Consider the following 20,584-nt stretch of genomic DNA (forward strand, 5'->3'; position numbering starts at 1 on the left):
TGCTTTGGATTTTCATTCTGCCCATATTCTGTGTTTCAATGTGTGTACCAAAAGTTAAGCTCAAACATCTCAGCCTCTCAAGGCAAAAGAGTTGCTGTAGATGTGGGTATGTTGGAAGAAGACAATGGTGGCAAGTTAGGAGCAAATGCTTCTTCCTCTGAACTCAAACTTCTAAGAATGTTTTGACCTCATCCTGCCTTGCACTTGTGTCTCTCAAAAAAATCAGATACACTGAACAGCATGCTGAAGGTTTGGGTGCTGCCCTCTGACTTCAGGGCCAGCTCATCAGTTGGGACAAGTCAGGGAAGCTGCACAGAAGGCAGTCCAGATGAGTAGATATTTTCCTGATGTCTTGCCAGTCCTTGGTTTCTGTCCAGGACTCCACACCTACCCCAGCCTACTTTCTGGTGCAGAAGTGCAAGGTCTGAATCATGAAAAGGATTCACAGCCTGGCTCATTAGCTGAGCTCAAAAATAAAGTTAATGAAACTCTTCTTGTTCAGCCAAGAATCTGGTTCCCAATGTTTAGTAGCTCTGCAATGGAGTGGTAACATATTGGGGCTGACTCTCGGCTTCATGACTCCACTTTTAGACTAGTGTAAAATCACAGTAACACAGGCATCAGACTCATCATTTATGATATAGTTATAAATTATACAATTTTGCCCCCTCAGTCCATAGCTAGAAATCATCACTTCCCACATGCAGCATATGCAATGCTTTATTTTTAAACAATAACCTCCATCTTTCTAAAGAGTAAAGGCAGAACAAAAAGATGAATTAATGTGACCTATTATTAAGTTATTAAATACTTACAAGCCCACAAAAGCATGCAAGCATTCTGTTTCCTTAGGAAAGAGGGCAACAGGGAAAAAAAAATCAGAGCCAGAACCTTGCCTGGTGAAAAGCAGAAGACACTGGCTTCAGAAGCATCATCTGTTACAGCTGCAGAGACAGTTGCCAGAAAGGCCTCACCATGAATTCCAGCACTGGTGGTGTTGAGGGATGCTCATGAGGAGCAAGCCAAGAGGCAGAAGGATCCACAAGTTGTGTTCTGCTGGCTAAAACCACATGGTCACCATGACCTAAGGAACATGCCACCGCTGTGCCAGCCAACCTCATGGGCTCCTTGGGTGCAGGATGTCTCTGATGCCAGTCGACAGCACTGCCTGCTGTCAACATGGCCCAGTGCTGCTCACTGTGAAACTTTTTCAGTCACTTACATTTTGCCAGGCTCTAACCACCTATGCTGGCAGGCTGCCACACTGGGAGATCCTGGTCAAGGTAGTTTGACAAGGGTGAGCCCGGGGGATGACACGTTTTGTCCTTGACTTTCCGGCAAAGCTCTGAGATAAAGAGGTAAAGAGAAGAGATGTGAGTATCCTGGAGACAGAGAGGAAAATTCTGAGATGGGAGTGGGATGGACAAGGAGAGGCAAGTTAGGATAAGGAGCTGGTGGGTAGGAAGAGAAGAACCTCAGAGGACATGGGACAGAAGGAGGAAAGAGAAGTCTCTTCTCCCCATTAGGACACATGTTCTACAATGCCTGGGATGAATGAAATATTTCCATCTGCGTTTCTCTTCCATCATCAGCTGAAACCTCCTGGTCCTACATCTCACATTAGCCAACACACTGTGGACAGCAGCCTTCCACTGTGACAAATGCTTTGTTAGCTTCTGTGATGCTTCTACCTGGTAGCCTCAGCACTCTAGCTCTGTTGCTGGCCCTGTTACCAAGGCATAGTGGGCCTCCTGGAGACCTCCAGTTTGCATCACTGCAAGCCAGGAGGGCCCACACCTTCTGAAGTGACCTTCAGAAAGCTGAGGTTACACAGTAGGCTGTTCCACAGTTAGGAGATGCCAAACAAAGACTGCCTCTGCATGTTTCTCATTTCACTGTTTCCTCAAGGCTCCCCACCCAGGCTCATCTCCATGAACAAAATGGATGGTTCCCACCTTCAGAAGTATGGCTAAGCAAAAATCCTGCTTGGAGAGATACCTGGAGCAGCTCTGTGCAAACCCTAAAGCAGGTTAACTGCTGAGCTGAGTGGGAATTAGCTCACTGCATTGCACGAATGCATTTATATTGCTCCTGGAAGAGGTATCCCTTCTAACCTAGCTAACCACACAGCACAACTGTGCACCATCAGCATATCCTGACAGACAGCTCTGCAATTTTCCTTTCTCCACGCTGGCCGGCATGTTGGCTTCATGCTGTCTTTACAGCCAATTGAACAAAGTTCCCTTAGACTTCATCATTCTGGAGCTTTGCAATCCCTGTTGAACTCAGGTTTGTCAGCTCCCCTGAGGAGACACTTTCCCCCCACAACTCCACAACCTTGCCACTTCCAGCAGTAAAGCAAAGAGGTTTCCTCTCCCACACACAGCTCTGTGCCCCAGGAGCAGGTCCTGTAAGCAGGGGCCTCTGGAAAGTCAGCATGTGTTCCTCTAATTAAAGCCTGTATCCTAAGGTGCAAGTGTAGAGGGGCCACATGCGAGCTGATTTACTTTGTAGCTTGAATAGTGTTTCTTTAATGTAGGTGGACTGATTTTGGGGTGGGGGGTTTTGTTGGGTTTTGTTTGCCTGGTTTGTGTGTGTGCAAAAAACATAAATAGAACTTAATCTTTTATGCATTTTCTTGTGTCTTCCAGACCTAGAGTGCTTCTCCATCATTTGACATCGCTCCTTGTTTTGAAAGACACACTTATTAGAAAAAGAGATAAGGATTTTTTTCATTGCAGTTCATCATATTCACATACATAAAATATTAAAAGCAGTACAGCTGAACCCAAAACCAATGCAGTACTTTAGAAAATAGTATTAGTCCTTTCCCTAGGTGTTAGAGAATGTGATAAATCCTAATCCATTATACATTATAGCCTCCATGAATTCCCAAGAGGAGTGTGTGTCACACAGATGCCAGGAGGGTTATGGTGTTTTGGCCCTGGCTAGGGGCCAGATGCCCACCACAGCAAACACAGCCCTGTGGAAACAATGTATTTTCCTCTAAAGGGCAGCCCCCTTAAGGGAGCCCTTTAATGTCCTCCAAACAGCACTGCTCACTCATTGCAGTCAGATTTTGATTACAGGTGAGTGCAGGTGTGGTCTCAGGTGGCTGAAGTTGATGCCTCAGACCTTCAGCAATGTCCTCTGGAGAAAAGTACCCTAGTAGGTCATCTGCCTCATATAAGGAGGTAGAATGATTTTCCTCTTCATAAAGGGTATTCTAGAGGCTCATCCCTGCAGTAACCAACTGCAAAACCAAGTAGCATTAGGAAACAAGATCTCTAACCATTCAGGATCATTCCCAGTGTGGGGCCTCATGTGGCTTCTCAGTTAACTCTTCCTTAGGAGCGGAGCATATTTACTCTGAACGGTAATTCTCCCAGTGTTAGTGCCTGCACATTTTTTTCCAGCAGCTACCTCATTCTCCATCCCTCAGATCCATGTGCTTTTCCAGTCTGTCTGATCTTTCATGTCTTGCATATGTGTTCCCTTCCTCCTGTCCCTGTGCCAGCCTCCTGCAGCCTACTCTATCCCAGTCCACCTGATGCTATCCTTCCTTTCACCTCCTTGGGCAAAGCAACAGGAAACAGCACTGTACCCACCTCCCTGCTTACTGGGGTTGAAACCATTTAATGTTAGTGTAGACACATGTAAGTGATTTCAGCAAAAGCTGCTTGAAAAACAGGAGCAATCATTTACTAAATCTTTTAAAATCTGCCATGCCCTCTCCATTCCACTGGCATCTAGTGAGAGGAATCTTTTCTTTGTTCAGAAGTTTTGTATTAAAATATATTGCTGGCTCTTTTTCATGGCTGTTTTGGATCTCTCTTCCTTTTTTCCATCTTGCTACTGAAAGAAGGGAAAAAAGGGGGCTGGGTGGGGTAAATAGTAAAGGTTTCTAAAGCATTTGAAGTCATACCCTTACATTTCTCTCCAACATTATTTTGCTTTTCAAAATCAGAATGAAAAAAAATCTACAACTGATGGGAAAGTTTTAAAGTAAAGGGCTGACTCCTCAATGTTCAGGTGGATCAACCTTCAGTAGCCACAAAAGAAAGTAAAACTAGAACCAGAAGAAAATAAAATATCCTTTTATGGGCATAAAATGTTAATGGGAGAAACGTTAAAGGTGTTAATAGTAGCAATGCCTTATTCAGCATCTCCTATAAACGGAGAAGGGAAGGTTACTGCTGGCAACCTCAAGCAACGACTGGAAGTATTTATTAGCTCAATGGGATCCTGTATTTGCAAAGGTAAATCCTGCCAGCAAGACTTAGTGTTTCATTGCCAGACTAGCAAATAGAACAGACCAAGAAGGTAGGTGGCAAAAAAAGCATCCAATGAGGGCCGTGGAGGGGTTATAAAGCCCCTGAAAGCAGCACTCCCCAGGTAAGAGGCTGCCCTGCTCCCAGCAGCTTGCGGCTACATAAATTCTGAAAGCATTTTTATGAATGGTGAAAGGAGACTTTAGTCCAACAAGTCCCAGGAGCATAAGGCTAAAAAACGGAAGGGCAAAAGGGAAGAAAAGCAATGAATGTTAATTAATGGAATGTAGTTGTAGTTAGATGTTTGTCTGCAAATCACATAGTGCTGCATAACGAGTGAAAAGAAAATCCCTGCAAGCTATTCAGAGCAAAACTCCATGATACACTGAGAAAACTCTTCAGCTGTACACCACAGGCTTAATTTTCTCCAGAGAAACCTGCAACATGCACAAACTTCACTGCCAAAAGGGACTATTCATTTAGTGGGTTTATACAGCACCAGGCACATCAAGCAAGTCATACAGAACTATGTGATTCATGCAGACCACAGACCTAATCCCAAAATGTTTATTGTCAGCAGTCAAAAAAAGGCTAAGCTGTGACTGGCATTGTTCGCCAGGAAGAGGCAGAGCCAGTGCCCTGACTATTCTGGGATGAAGATGTCCTGTTCCTCCGAAGCCTGAGCTCAAAGCAGATCTCTGCTGGGGAGCACCAGCCAAGTTCACTGCAGGGGCAGCTGGGGTGAACCTGGCCCTCACCAGCAATTTCAGATACCTGTTGAGATAAATACAGATGCAGATGAATACAGAACCTGATATGATGACAGTCCTAATTACTGCTTTTTATTTTGATATTAAAACATTTCTTCTAATTAATTTTTTATATGCATCTTGAAAATTGTCCTGCACTTAGATGAAAATTATTAAATATCCTCTCTCTCTCCAAAAGTGTCTTTATGTTCTTGCATGCTATGAATTCTAACCAGGACTGGGCCAACAACACTACTGTGATATTTTTCCAGTTGAGTTTGAAAGTGTTAAGCTTCTAGCAGATAGTTTGCAATCAGCAGCTCATCTTTCCCTAGGAAACAAGCACAAATATGCTATGTATTTCTCACCACCTTAGTGTTCTGAAACAAACAAACAAAAAAGTGATGTTACTATACATCTACAGTAACAGTAGTAAGTACAGGAATGTTTCTTCATCTCCTGGGTTGCTGTCATTGTGTGAGAAGAATGGAAGGCAGAAGATTATCTCTAGAAGAGCAAAGGTGCTTTAAGGCACTGCTGGGGACCATAGACAAGCCTATCTGTACCATGCATTCCTCTGGTCGGTCTTCTGTAAATCTTTTAAATCATCCATGCATTTTAAAAAGACCCTTTGTAGCCATAGTACCAGGTTGCAACACAGAAACTCGAGATAAACATACACAAAATTTTTATTCTCATGTTTTTGCAAAGGTTGTTCACAATTGTAGAGTTAATTCATTGTTCCAAATGTCCCCGTTTCAGCAGAATACAGAATGCAGCTGGCTTTGTCAGGGTGGCTGTCAAGGATGTTCACAATGCATAAGAACATTGTGTCATCTTCAGTAACTTTCTGGGCAATGGGGAAGCTCCAAAGGAAATCAGATATTGGGAAAGGTTTTGGAAAAGGTAGAGAGAAAGATCTGAGTATTTATAGGCCTATCTCCTGACAAGAGTCCCAGCAGTATAATAGAATGACTCATATGGATCTAGATTAACAAAGAGTTAAGGGAGGGAAATATAATTAATGCCAATTTATGCCAGTTTATGGGAAGAGACCCTTTCAAACTGACTTGTTATCTTTCACCCTTGAAACTACATGATTAAGTGATAAATGTAATGAAGCTGATGTAAACCACAATGACTTCTTTAAGACTTTCAATTTGTTGCAGCAGGGCATCTTGATTAAGAAACAGGAACAACACAAACCCAATGTGACACACATAAAACGGTTGCTTTATTAATCATCCCTTAAACACCACCATGGTGTTCCTGGAAGGATGCTTGGGGCACAGCAGGCAGCAGGCACTGCTCCCTGAGTGTCACCCTGGCATGTCTGGCTCATTGTGCCCCTTCATCCATCTATTGAGCCCTCCGTTTTTGCATCCCTTCCCTTTGCTTGCTGGCACACACCAATAACCAGATTTTTTTTAAAATGAGTTGCCTATTTTTCCTCTAGCTCTTTCCTACACTGGGATGGTCAGTCCATTCTGTGAATTTTCAAGGTGGCAACCACTTATTGATGATTTTTTACATGTGGAAAAATGCAATGTAGTCCTGTAACCCGGCAAAATTAGTTCTTCACCTGCGCTAACTGATATTTTCTCCAGGACTGTAAAGAAATGAAAGGATTACTGATAAGCTTTGCAGATGACACCAAGATGGAAAGAAGAGGTGGAAAGTACAGGATGTGTCACTGGTGTGGAGCAAACCAGCTTGCAAAACTCTGTTCAGGAGAACAACAGACATTTGAGTATGACCCAAGTTAAAAATTATACTTGCAAGAATAATGAAGCATAGTTTCCAAGACAGGAGATAATGCATGTGGAGGGGAAAGGTCAGAGATACTGAAAGGCTGAACCACCAAAATTTAGAGTTACAGTACCTGAGAGGGCTAAACAAATTCCTTGGCTGTGGCGTCAGCAAAATGAGGTATGTCACATCTATATTAGGGTTAAAGCTGGAATATCGTGTTCATGTCTGCTATCTGCAGCAGAAACCAAACCGTGGAGATTTAGTCAGAGAAAATGTGCACGCTAGTGCTTACAGATCAGAATAGGGTGTCTTTTGGTGACAGATCCTAACGTTCCAATTTCTTCAGTCTCAAAAAGAGATGGCTGTGGGCTAAGCTGAGTCCTGGCTGAAAGTAAAAGTTTCATCATCCATGAGACAAATGCAGGAGAGATCCCATAGCTGGAAGCTATCATTAGTAGACATATCCAGAGCAAAGGTTCCTAAGGTGAGGAAAAACAATCACATGGACAGTTTTCATGGATATCTTGCCTCTTGCAACACTGGAATGAAAGATACCATCTAAATCAAACACCAGCTACTTCAGGGAAATCCACACAAAGGGTCTTCAGGGATTGGTTCTACTAAAGGTTTGGAGACCATATGAACAAGAACCTGGGCCTTCACCTGTAGTACCTTCAGAGACTACTGAGGCTGAGTGCAAGCTCAGACCTTAACACACTCTTGTATAAACAAGGTGGACTTATGTGTAGATTTGGGGGTACACTGAGCTGTCTATGTAGACATACTTGGAGGTCCCTGGACAGTAGAAGATCCTTCTTAGAGAAAAACAAAGAAAGGTATATCTAGCAGGGATGGTGGCTGACAGGCTCTGCTAACCACTGAAGGTACAAATGGTTAACAACAGGTTGGAGCTGCAGGGTGGATGCCAGATGCTTTGGGGAGAACATGGAGATGGTGAAGGCAACTCTAAAAGCCCCTTGGCAAGTTTCTCCAAGCCATATCCAACTCTTGGGACTTATCACAGGCCCTGGGAAATTCATCCAAGCCATGTACTTTCCATCAGCCTGTTGACAATTTTAGATGTTCCCTTTCAAACAAGTGTAGGCTATACCACTTTTAGATAACCTGTGCCCAGACTCCCTGGAATTCATCTCACTGCTACAAAACAATTACTTCCCACTAACGCTCAGGCACACCGACTATTAATTTGTGCTTGAAAAGATTACGTGCACTAGAGTCATCTATTCTTTTCCTATCATTGTGAATGGAGTCTTTGATTCAGTATCAGCCACACAGGAAATGGCACAGGAGGAATAGTAACATGCATGACTCAGATGGCAAAGCACCCAAAAGGACTTACATTTAACACACAGCTCTGTTGGGGTCATGCACTATTAGGAATGGGAGGCTTGTTATAAACACCTATTTTAGCTTCAAACATACAGAGTTAAATTCTGAGCCAGCATTATCACCAACAGGCTACCTGTCCTTTACATTTCCTTTGTAACTCACAAGGCATCGGGCTTATGGAAATCTAAGGAGATATTTTCAGTCTCCCACTTTTCTAAGCAGTGCTCTTATGCCAATCCATGAGAACAATGCTCTAGATCATCCAGCTCTCCAGAGCAGTGTGGTTCTGCCCCAGACCCTACGATACATATAAGCATTTGTGTCAAATGGTGGTGGAATTAGGGCAGTACAGGCACTTGACAGCATTTCCATCATGAAGGTTTACATCTCATGCACCATGCCATATGGCTCTGCAGGCAAAGCACACTGTGCTTGGCCTTACAGGCAAGGAATTATATGTGTGTCCAGGTACTGACTCTTCTCCTGTATGGAAAGGCAAGTTCAGAAGTTAAATGGGCACAGATCAAAGCAAGAAGTCAACACATACAAAAATCTTCTCTCATCTTTCAGATCTCACTCTCTGCTGGACGTGAAGTTGAGGAGGAAGATCTCTCTTTCCTTTGTTCTCTCTGCTGTCAAAACCACATTTTGCCTTGGCCTTGCAGGGGGTTGCACTTGGGCCTTGTTATAATGGAGCATTGTTGCAGACAGCAATCATTCTTTCTCTATCAATATCTTTGCCATTACCATTTTCAAAATCACACACTTCTTCCTCCTATAAAACACCGTTAGGATTATATATTCTGGGGAAGATGAAGTTTTTAAAACAAATACAAATAATGATTTCAAACACAAGTAAAGATGTTAAAAGATAACATTGATAATGTAACAGTCCTGGAAACCTCCCACTGTGTGTGATTGTCTTAGAAACAAGAAAAAACCCAAGGTGCCAGAATAAGAATGAATAATACTGGTTAGATCCTGTTGATGTAACACATTTTAAAATATGTTTTGTAAATGCTTAAAGAAACACCAAAATGTCACATCACAGCCAACAACTGTATCAGGCCAAACTGATATTTTTGTATTAACTAAAAAGATCTAGTATTTTGGCAGACTCCCAGCTGATGTCACAGCTGCAGCACACAATGAGGCAGCTGTAAGAATTACATTAGCTGATTCTCTACTTGCCTCTACCAACTGACGTCTTTCAGTCCCCAGCCTTTAAAGTAGGTGAGACCAGAAATTCCTCAGTCAGTTTTGCATTTGCAATCTTTCTTCCAGAATTAAGACTCAAGCCCTGTGCATTCAAATGTATGCATATCAATCCTTATGTTTTGTCCAGCAATTGCAATCAGTTCCAACATTCTTTGCTCTGACCACAAATGCTGTTAGTTAGGGTCTAGTCTGTCTGTGCAGTGCAGCATTAAAATTTTCTGTGTTGTGATATTTCATGCCCAGAACTACAAAAATCTAAATTCTCCACCAGAATGATGTAATGTGTATAGTTTCCTTCCATTTCCTGCCTGTGGTGATCGCCAAAAGAGTGATATAAAAAGGGCACCTTAATTAGCAGATCTGCTTCCTACATGTCTGAGTTATGTTCTCCAATTCTACTGGCAAAATCAAGTTTTTACAACTGTTAGCACTGTAGCCAGTGCAGCCCAAAGCCCAATTTCCAGCCTGTTCTGTACAACACACAAATGCTGTCATCTAAGTCCCCCTTACGAAGCCACTGTCACTATCAGTATTGATAGCACAAGAACCAGAAAGCACAATTCTATTATCAGACCGCTTTCTGAGTTTTCAGCCCAAATTCTAGGAAGAAAAAACCAACACTTTGAAATAAACTCATCTGTTTAAATGAAAAAAAAAAAAAAAAGCATAAAATAAAGTAGTTTCCCCTTTCCAGTGCAAGTTTAGATACCTGGAAAAAACAACACTAATCAATGTTGCTGCTTATTGCCAATAAGATGGCAAAATCAGATGACATTATTTTTTGTGGTCTCAAGCATTTCTTCAGAAGTTCTTATTTCAAAATAATTAGCCAGAAACATGACTTTGAAAGACACAAACTGTCCAGCCCCACAATCCCCTTCTCCTTGCACCATTTCCCAGCCTTTTTAAATTTGGACCATGAGAATCAGAAGTGGGCTTTACAGAGGGCAATAGCAGAAATATTCTATCAACAGGCCTAGGATTGTCATCTAACTATTGACCATTGCACAGTTCAGATTTTATCTAAGTGACCACTGCTTCCATGGAATGGCAACCCAAGTATGTGTAACACAGTGCTTAGCTTACGTTACTCCCTTTGTGCCTGTGCACAGATGTTCCACAGATCGCAGTCATGCCAAGGCCCAGGACAGGCAAACCTATAGACGTAGGCAGTATTACTGAGCTTAGTGTGCTGCTCCAACTCTGCAAGTCGCTCCTCAACTCTTATGCCTGCAGTTCAGCCATCTCATGCTGGCTGGAGTGCCTGTGAGTACAGGGTGAGAGCATCAGTCTGGTAAACAACCTGTGTAAACCTTCATCTATTGTTTATCCTGACTCTGTCAAAAATAATTTACAATTTCTTAACAAACACGTTGTAAAGAACATGCACTGCTGGCAACTGAAAAGATGAAGCAGCAGCCCTGTGGCAAAAGCAGAGACAACAAACATGAGAGGGACATAGACTTGCTGGAGCAGGTCCAGAGGAGGGCCACAAAGGTGCAGCATCTCTGCTACAAAGATAGGCTGAAAGAGTGGGGGCTGTTCAGCCTGGGAAAAAAAAAGAAGACTCTTGGGAGATGTTATATTTCAGTGTCTGAAGGGGACCTACAGGAAGGCTGCAGAAAGACTATTTAGAAGGGTATGTAGTGATAGGACAAGGGGCAATGGTTTGAAACTGGAGCAGGGTAGATTTAGGTTAGACATAAGGAGGAAGTTCTTTACAATGAGAGTAGTAAAATACTGGAACAAGCTGCTCAGGGATGTGTTTGAGGTCCCGGCCCTACAGACATTCAAGATCAGACTTGATGTGGCCCTGGGCAGCCTGATCTAGTTGGAGGTGTCCTTGCTGACTGCAGGGGGGTTGGACAAGATGACCTTCCAGGGTCCCTTCCACCACAATGCAATCTGTGAATCTATGAGATCTGGATACTTTGCCTGTCTTTGCTTCAGATTTTATGACTGACCTTGGCAAGCCAGATAAGAGACATATCCCACTCCCTTCTCCGTGCACAAGTGTTCTGCTTGCCAACAGAGACAGCAGCTTTCCTACAAGTACGTACTGCCTGAGCATGCACGCACAGAAACATGGATCATTTGGACAAGAGGCAAATATTCAAATCCAAAATTCCTGTTGTTGACACAGAGCAAGGCATTAGCTTAACTTGAGAGTGAGGAAGGAATATAAAATGCCATACAAGTATACTGGGTTTCTCCTCCTGCAGGTCATGTGTACTGTGGAACATTTTGCAGTCATGATGATGCAGTAACAGAGGAGCAAATTCCTTACTGTGTAGTGTTCAAAGGCTATCTTTCCTTGTTCATGCCTCTAAAAGCAAGGAAAATATTACCTACATTGTAGAAAAGATGTCAAAGCAGAGCAGGTAATTATTTATAAGAGACATAGTTTGCCAGATAAACTATGCTTTATAAAGACAACGTTACCATTAGGCTGCCAGATCCCCAGAGATGCCAATTTTCTACAAATTCCACCAGATCTAGCATGTATTTCCCTTTTCTAGAGGTTCATATTTTCTCTGTAAAGAACAGATTTTTTTTCTACATCACCTACACACTGAATTTATGCAAGTTACTCCTCTTTCTCAATTTCAATCATAATCAGAGCTTCTCATGACTATACCAAGACCTTCCTTGTACACTTAAAAATGCTTGTGCAGAGTAACTACTGGATATACAAAGCACGATTTGATAGCTGAGGCTTCCACCCTGCTCCTCCACATGAACCATCAAGGCGTTACGAAAACGTCATGCTATCACACTGTATGGGTGCCTGGCTGCATCGCTTGAACCCTGCGATCTTCAGCCCCAGCCCCTCCCCACGTCTGAGCTCCCTTCTCTGCCGCACACCATCTTCTGGGCTGGCGAAGTCCAAGGAAGGGGAGAACATGCTATGGCAGAAGACTGGAGGCCCGAACCCCGAACGCCACAGCACAGCGAACACGTTTCTAGACGTCACATACTAGTATTGCTGCTGCCGGCTGTAAGCCAGCGGCAGGGTCCGTGCCCGCCTCCGTTCTCCGGTTGCGGACTGGCTCCCCATGGAAGAGGTGCTGCCGTTTCTCCAGCCACCCTCCACGGCTTCACCCACTCTTCCCCAGGGTGCTCCCTAGCACCAGAACTCCCCACTCCGGCTCACACCGTTCCTCCTCTCACGCCCGGCCTGGCGCAGCGGGGAGCCCGCAGGTCTCCGAAGACCTATTTAAGCGACAGCCCCCCCATTACCAGGCCGCGCCGCCTCGGGGGTACACCACAGTGCAGTGCGGGCGAGGAGCGTCCGAGCGCTGTGTGTCTCCAGGCCGAAGCTCGGGAACAGGGAGGGCTCCCGCTGCCCGATCCCCAGCCTACGAGAAAGGGGGGTGTTGGTGGTACAGGGTGTCACTAGAGGAGGAAGAGCCCATCCCAGCCTCCCGACGTTCCCACCCCACTGCGAACCCTAGTAACAAGCCGCCGGCGCCAGCCTCACCGGTGCGGCCGGGTGGGGGCGGGCCCTTCCGGTTCATGTCGGAGCTGGGCTCGACGCAGAGGAAGCCGGGCGGCCATCTTGGCTCGTCCGGGAGCGGCGGAGGGGCGGGGGCAAGCAGCTTCCCCAGCCTCGGCCGCTGCTCGCGGGGTGCTGGCCTTCTCGGAGCGTGGGGCGGGTGGGTAGAGGTTGGCTGGGATGCTAGCGGCGGCGCGGTGAAGCTGGGCTGCGGCGGCGGCGACGGAAGGAGACAGGAGCTCCTTTGGTGGCGGGCCTGCGCTAGCCGCTGCAGCGGAGAGGGGCCGGCGAGAACAGCCGGGTTGTGCGACGCCCTGCTGCCTCCTCCTCCCCGCCCGCCCTGCGTTTCCCTCGCGGAGCCGCTCCCTCGCCGCCTCCCTTCCCCTGGCTTCATTCCTCCCCGCTTGATGACGCGCCCCGTTCCCGGCTGCTGACCCCCGCGGACCCCGGCCTGGCTGTAGGATGAGCCCGGAGGACTCGGAGGGGGCGAGACTGCTCCGTTTCCTGAGAGGGATCTAGATCGGGCGTGGAGCGCCGCCGGAGGGTGGGGGGCACCGACGCGACGCCGCCCCCCGCCAGTCACCTCGTCCTTCATGGTGGTTCCTTGCGACCACCATCTCCGAGCAGACGCGCAGCCCGGCCCGGGGGCCCGTGTGTGTGTGTGCTTGCCGCCGTCGCGGACAGCGCTGCCGCTCGACTGAAGTAAGATGTCCACTCGGACTCCATTGCCCACGGTGAACGAGCGCGACACCGAGAACGTGAGTACCGCCGGAGTCGGGGGGAACCAGCCCGCGCCCCATCTTGCCCTGGCGCCGCGGGCTTCGGGGACGCCGGCCTGGGGCGCGGCCCGGCGCTACCGGGCCCTGGCTGTCCGGGGTGGGCATCGCCTTGCGGAGCGTTGTTATTAGCCCTTTAGAGCTTGTACTGTGCCCAGTTTGACGGTTTATTTTAAACTAACAGGGTTTTTTAGTATTACCATTATGGTTCGCCTGTTTAGTGGCGTTTGCAGGCGTCCCTCTCCCAACCCGAGTCCCCACGGTAAATGGTTTGTTCGAGTGTTTCTTGGTGGCGAGGATCGGGTTTGCTGTGTTGGTAACGGGGAAGAGAAGATCTGCGGGGAGGTGGTGGTAGGTTGCTGCCTTCTAATATGCAAACTTACTGCTAAAAGCAGACGAATAAATCTCTGGTAAACAGATGGCAATAATTCAGCTCTGGTAGGGGTGGGCTAGGTGACCTAGATAATAGACCTCTTCCCTGCTTAATTTGCAAGGATCTCGATGATAATGACGCTGTTAGACGAGTCACCTGTGCAGATTGACACTAAAAGGGTTTCTTTATTGGTGTTACCTTCCAGATATGGGAGCCTGTACCTCATTTCTTCTTCCCCCTCCCCCTCTTTTTTTTTTCTTTTCTTTGACAAACCACGTTTTAAGAGTTGACATTTTATTTACGAGATTGAATCAAATACTAAATTAACAAAAATACAGGTCGTATGCTAAAGGAAGAAGGAAAAAAGAAAATGTAGTCCTACCACATGAACAGATAACCACAAATGAAGCTCAGTAGGAGACTGCTGTTCTGTAGATGGAAGCTATATTTCTTTTAAATTAAAACTTGATTCTGGTGCATCCTGTCTAACCATTTTTCTGCATAGGCTCTGACATGTCCCCAAATGATAAACAAAAGGGAGTTGTCACTCACTATCGTCTAAAATGAGTTGATAGCGGGCTTTGCATTTAGCTTTCTGTAAGGGCTATCTGATACTCTTTAGAAGACAGATGCTGAGCTTGACAGAGGTGGCTGCTTTTTTTTTTCACCAAGACTGCTTATGTTTTGAACTGGTGCAAAAAGTGGAAACTTCGGTTAAGATCAGGAAAAACTGTTGGATTGTTCCAGACCATAAATAGTCCAAGAAAAGTGTTGGTAGCTCCATTGTTTAAAACAAGACCAGACAAAGCGTTAGAAAACATGCTGCATGGAACAATTACTGCATTACTAGGGATTTAGATTTTATTGACATAATAGGCACTTCTAACTTCTGTGATCTTTATTTGTTTTAGCACTAGATGCAACCTGCAGGCTAAGGGCTGTATTGAACAAAAACCCAACTAAGCATATTTGGTTGTAAAAATCTCAATGAGCTTCCTGCCTTGTGGAAGAAAATTATTAAAATATTATGCAGCCCTTCCTATGCCATAGGGAGAGTAGAAGTTGTAGCATACTCCACAAAATACTATACAAAGTTTATCTGGATAATTGTTGTAGTCTTACAAGCAAGCCTGACTGAGTTTTTCAAGCTCCACGCGTATGTGTGAAGGCCACCCAGTAAATAATTTTAGGAAGTGTTCAGGCTCTCTGATTCAAATTTTGCTATGGATAACTTAACAGTGGAGAGACTTAGCATGTGCTTGAGGAGATAACATTATTCACAAGCTGTGTGTTCTAGCACTTGAAGTTAGATTTCAACGTTCCATTTAAGGCACCTTGTTCCCACTTCAAAATATTGGTCTGATACTTCTCTTTATAATCATAATTTAGCATACATGAGTTATCTTGCTTGCAGAAGAATTGCTTTAGGTTAAGGTTAAGGCATATTTTTCAACTGCTGTAATCTGGTCTGGTGACCACAGAAATACCTGTAAATTGTGATACTGGCAAGAGTGGTTAATCCAAGTGCTCACCAAATCCATTGAACTAACACCCCAGTTCAATACCGAGGAAGCTTTCTCTGGCCATCATCTAAGTAGAAATTCACCCAAATGCATTCTGTTTGCCTTGCTTAAAACTAAATTTAAACGTGACATTTAGTCTGTCTGAATTACCACTACAACTGTGAATGCCAGGGCTCTCTTTCAATACCAAATGTGAAGATTGTGACACTAAACTAACTGCTCTTCCACCCCAAATCTGGGGGTATTGTGTTGAGAGGTAAATTGAGCCTTCTATTCTCTTTCGCGTAAGAGAAGGCTAAATAGTTAATATTCATGGGACTCTTTGAAGCTTGAGTGGACCAAGGCTTAAGAAGTATTCAGCCAGCCTTTGGGCCACGATTGTGGACCCCCTTAATGCCTTCTCTCTCCTTGGAAGATTACCACTGCTGACAAAGGCGTAGCTGGTGTTGAATCTGGTTGAAGTGTGCTGATCATAGCTTATCCATGCCTATACTTGCAGGTTTGAAAATGAAGTTAGCCTCCAGAATGATGTTGAGAGTAAATTATTGTCTGTGCTTGCAGTTAACTGTGTTCAGCGGTTGGCAACTCTTGTTGAATAGACAAGGTCTAATTGTCAGCGCTTGATGTATTTTTTTCAAGGCGGTGTATACCACTTCTTACTGAGGCATGTACTACTGAAGTGGAAATACTGTCACAGTGAGTTTCTCCAAAAGTCACTCACAGCTATCCAGCCTTTAGTGCCTTTGAGATGAAAGAATTTGGCTCCGAGTCACCTGGTTTTGAGAGGAAAGGCATCCCAGATGATCTGTGATCATAGGAACTTCACACTTGGACAGTTGGAAGCTGGCTGTTGGCCCACAATGAGCTGGCTTCTCACCGTGAAGGTAGAGCAGCTCTTCTCTGACCATATCTTGTGCAGCAATGGCTGCCAGCTGCAGAGGGAACAGAAGTGAATGAGAGTATCAAATATTTTCTGTCTTCTGCAGAATTATGTCTTGCATGTGGGAGAAGAAAGCATCCAAGGCAGCAGAGAACTCTTTCATACAAAACTGGGAGACAAGGTAGACACAGAATAACCTTTGGGTGTTACAACAATGAATAAACCTGTTTTACTAGCAGTGAGGAGGAAGAGAGAAGATAGAGCAGGAAAGAGTGTGGAAACTTAATGGGAAAGGAAGATAGATGGTAGAAAAGAGAGATAGGAGAAGGCACAGAGGAATGTGCATATGGCAGGATGGAGGCCAAAAATGACAAAGAAATAGAACCAGAAGGAGCAAGACTCTGGGGAGAAGGACAAATATTCATTAAAAAAAAAAATTACAAATTTGGGAAGAATATAGTGAAACAAGGAAATACAGTTGGTATGGAGATGGGTAAAATTCTTTTTTAAGAGCATGAAATAGAAAAATCTTGACTAAACAGTTTATTTTGAACAGCTGTGGTTTTTTTGGGGGGAAAGGTAACTATTTTGCATGTGTTAGCACTGCAGGCCAATATGAATTAGAAAAATGAAGTAATTTGAGGAAAAGCGAGACTAAAATACTTTATTTCCATGACTGTGCCTAATGTGAAACATTTACTATTGAAAAATACCAGTGTGATGGCAACTGTACTTGTACAAGCCTGTGTGAAAGGATTTTGTGCAGCAGAAGTATCCTAATTGAGTTGTTTGGGGGTTTTTTAGTATTTATTTTAAAAGGTTTAGTAAGGACAGGGTTAGGTTCAAAAATTTACTTGTAAGACACTGAAGGTTAGTGCAGTGTATCTTAGTTTATTACCAGGTAGATATGAAATGCATTAGAGCATTTGCAGGCAATATGCAAGCTTGCATTATTTTATATATTATTTATCAGTCTTCTCCTATTACAAACAGATCTGTAATCAGAATGCTTTCTTCGATAGCATGAAATCCTGATTGTTTGGGTATTTTTGAGAAGGGGCTGAGGTGGAAAGCTTGCCTGTGGCCAAGAGTTCTGGTAGCTTTTCTTCCACAGGGACCATCTATGGCAGGTCCAGTACTGTGTGTGTGTTCATACTAAAAAAATAGCTGATTCGATGGTGTGACATTGTGAGTCACGGACTGCTAGTATTTTCACATTTTGAAGTGAGAAGCTTAATTCTTTAGCTCTGCTAAACAGCTTGTGCCATGTTGTTTAATCACTTGGTTTCACTGTCAGCTCCAACTGACAGGAGGTTGCTAGGGGTGTCAGCCTTGACTGCTGCTTCCCACCTGGGGTTTATGCCAGCACTAATTACTGTGGGGCTGTATGACGAGTCTGGTCAGCTCGCTGATCTGACTGAAATCGGCCCTTAAGAAAAGTGGGTTTATCTCCATTCTGTGTGGCTGCAAATACTGACACAGAAGAGAGAATGGGAATGTCCAGTTCAGCTAGAGAAAGCTAGAAATACTTATTACTATTTGTTTTGCTTTAAGCTAGTCATAGTACAGCAGCCCAGGGCTAAGATAACTTGAGTTGTACCACAACTGCAAAGAGATACAGAACTGCACAATTTTTGAAAGGTGTTTCTGTTCCTGGATACCAACTTTTTTTCTCTTCTACATTATTTCAGTAACTCAGAAAAACTAAGCTACAGAACTTGACTCCAGAAACTATTAAAAAGTCAAACTTAGTTCATGTATTTTGTTAGCACCACTGAATAGGACTTAAAATTGTGGCCTTTAAAGTAACAATTTGAAAAACAGGACACTGCTACAGAAATTGAAAGAAAATAAACAAGGAAATAGGGAATTTTTTAATACCCTAACCTTTGTAGACTTTTTCCTAGGCTTTCTCACCCACTCACCTAATATTCTTGTCTGCTCGGTTCTCCATATTAATTCTAGTCAAAAGACATGACTGCATGTCTCAGGTGACTCAAGTCAAAGGAATTCTAAGAGTGGAAGCATTTGTCTCTCCAGATCTACATTTCATATGATATACAAGTAGCATGTGTCTGCAACTTCCTTTTCTCAGTTAAGTAATGCTGCCTCATGGGTGTCAGCCAGATCAAAAATGGAGGTCACTCTTTTTTTTAGGCTCATGGCATATCAAGGTTGGCTCTGCTTAGTGTGGAGATCATCTGCCACTAAAAATCTTTAGAATGTACTATGATTACTGCTGTTAAAACACAAGCCTGAAGGGTACCGACTACACCTACAATAACACCGCAGTCAATCTCCTGGGTGAAACCCTTGGGTTAAGGAAGACTTCTTGGCCAGTAAAGCAGCAACTAACTGAGCTTCATGTGTGTATATATATACATACAAAAAGAAATTAACTTTCAAATAAAATTTGTTCCTACAGGGTTAAGGCCTGAAAAAAAGTTTTCTATCTGCAAGCTCAATGTGGTCTTTGAAAACCAACTGTGGAGGGGTGGTTTTTTGTTTAGTATGTAATTAACTGACAGTGATGATTCTGGAAACAACTTAGTTGGCAGTATTGTTGGTGAAGAATAGCTGAAGAGCCAAGCATATTCTATTATTCCCCAAGCTGATGTCAATAAATACCCATTTTAATCAGCAGTAAAGAAACTTTGGCTGGAAAGATATGATAAATGTCAGATCTTGATAATGTGAAGCAACAAGAGCTTTTAAAAAGCTTTTCTAACTGGCACCAGACATCTTTTTGATTATATAAGCAGAATTTCATCACTGTTTTGTTGTTCAGTGCTAATGCAGAATTCAGATTCACTCTTTCCTATACTGTACAGAGAGTGAACCAAGCAATGTCAAATGCATTGGCAGAGGCTGTAGTGGTTATGCATGGAGAGGACTCCTGGGCCAGACCCTGTATGTCTGCAAATGGAGCATCGTTTATTTTCTCAGGGCGGTTAGTGCTTTGCTATTGGAGTTCTCCCACTGGTCTTCAAGGCAATGGTGCAAGTTGTCAGTGGCACTTTCTAGTGCTGAACTGTGGCCGGAATTGAGTGCTCCTTCTGCCAAGTCTCCTGTTTGTCAGTCCATACTTTCTGTCTCCATCAGGCAGCTCAACAGCTGGGCCAGGTTTCTGAGCTGTAGCTGCCTTGTTCTGGCTGCTATTCCTGGTTGTTGGTTTTGGTGTATTGGGTGGGTTTTTTGTTTGTTTTGGGGGGGGGGTGGGGGTTGTGGTTTGGTTTGTTTTGTTTTTTTGGGGTGGGGGGGTGGGTTGGTTGGTTTTGGGTTTTTTTTTGCTCTCCCTGATGAGGTCAGGGAGAATAAAGAATGTGTCAAGAGGTATATCCTGTGTGCACTAGAGACTGTATTTACTCTTTATAGTCTTCCTTTAAATGGGTTATTTGGCACACATGACCTGATTAAAATAGCCACTCATTTTCATGAATTGTCATACCAGTTAAACAGATGAGTGCTATGGTAGGCTGAGAACTGCATAGTCAATTCTTCACATTTTCACAACAGAAGCATCCAAATTAGTGTTTTCTCTCCTTTACCAGCTGTAACATGTACTGTGTTGTCTCATTTGCTGAGTTCTCACCTGCTCAGTTGTTTCACTTGATCGCAGCATCCATAATGGTGGGGCTGTAGTACTCATCAGTGAATCTACCTTCATGGACTGATAACTTTCATGCTATGTTGTATATTTTACTTTGTAGAATAGTATTAACAATTTTGTGACATGGAAACCGTGACTGCTCACCTTTAAGAATGATTATGTAGAAAGCTAGTCCAGAAACTGCCTTTGAATTATATATGCCAGAAACAAAGAATTGGATATGCAAACACACCAGCATGGATATACTGGCTCTGACAAAATCCATCTTTCTCCATATTCTGATTTGTGTCCTAGTCAGAGATAGAATGGAAGTAAAATGAGGAAAGTACAGAATATCTTCAACAGATGTCTTTCTGTTTTATAACATAGAAAAATAACGTAATATTTTATAATGTGTGATAACTTAGGGATTCCCAAAGCAGTAATTGGTATATAGGCAATTGTGGTTGTGTGTTTGCTATGACACCTCTTGGTGGTTGCCAGGAATCTCTGTTTCGACTTTCCAGTAGAATTCCTTTGTCAGCAGTTGCAGGATGCCCTACTGTGCTGTTTCACTGATACATCTGTGCAATAAGACACTACCTCT

At 43.8% G+C, this 20,584-nt stretch overlaps 2 protein-coding genes across 13 annotated transcripts in view; one reads left to right on the forward strand and one right to left on the reverse strand.

The window, feature by feature from the left end:
• Positions 1-672: 672 nt before the first annotated feature.
• Positions 673-13,431, reverse strand: LOC137452020 (uncharacterized). Its single transcript, XM_068160076.1, has 4 exons — positions 12,822-13,431; positions 12,581-12,699; positions 4,824-5,045; positions 673-1,345 (listed from the first exon to the last, which is right to left on the reverse strand). Exons 1-3 carry the CDS (start codon positions 13,429-13,431, stop codon positions 4,863-4,865), a joined length of 912 nt encoding a protein of 303 aa, XP_068016177.1. The 3' UTR covers positions 673-1,345; positions 4,824-4,862.
• Positions 13,432-13,502: 71 nt separating this feature from the next.
• Positions 13,503-20,584, forward strand: part of MARK3 (microtubule affinity regulating kinase 3) — a 59,171-nt gene continuing 52,089 nt past the window's right edge. For 10 of the 12 annotated variants that reach the window (XM_068160187.1, XM_068160191.1, XM_068160188.1 and 7 more), the window contains exon 1: positions 13,504-13,594. In XM_068160187.1, the coding sequence (XP_068016288.1) occupies positions 13,544-13,594 (51 nt within the window). In that variant the 5' untranslated portion in view covers positions 13,504-13,543. Of the gene's footprint in view, positions 13,595-20,584 lie in introns of all 12 variants that reach the window. The other 2 variants (XM_068160190.1, XM_068160198.1) reach the window with 1 other exon arrangement.

This window comes from Melanerpes formicivorus, unplaced genomic scaffold (assembly GCF_026170545.1).
Source record: "Melanerpes formicivorus ecotype bairdi unplaced genomic scaffold, bMelFor1.0.p_v2 SCAF_48, whole genome shotgun sequence".
Taxonomy (NCBI): Eukaryota; Metazoa; Chordata; class Aves; order Piciformes; family Picidae; genus Melanerpes; species Melanerpes formicivorus.

Coding starts and splice junctions, on each gene's coding strand:
- LOC137452020 (XM_068160076.1), bottom strand. CDS start 13,431: ATGAAGGACGAGGTGACTGGCGGGGGGCGGCGTCGCGTCGGTGCCCCC. Junction 12,700..12,821: donor GCCCCCACCCGGCCGCACCG/GTGAGGCTGGCG, acceptor CCTTTCTCGTAG/GCTGGGGATCGGGCAGCGGG. Junction 5,046..12,580: donor CCCCGAGGCGGCGCGGCCTG/GTAATGGGGGGG, acceptor TTATCTCAACAG/GTATCTGAAATTGCTGGTGA.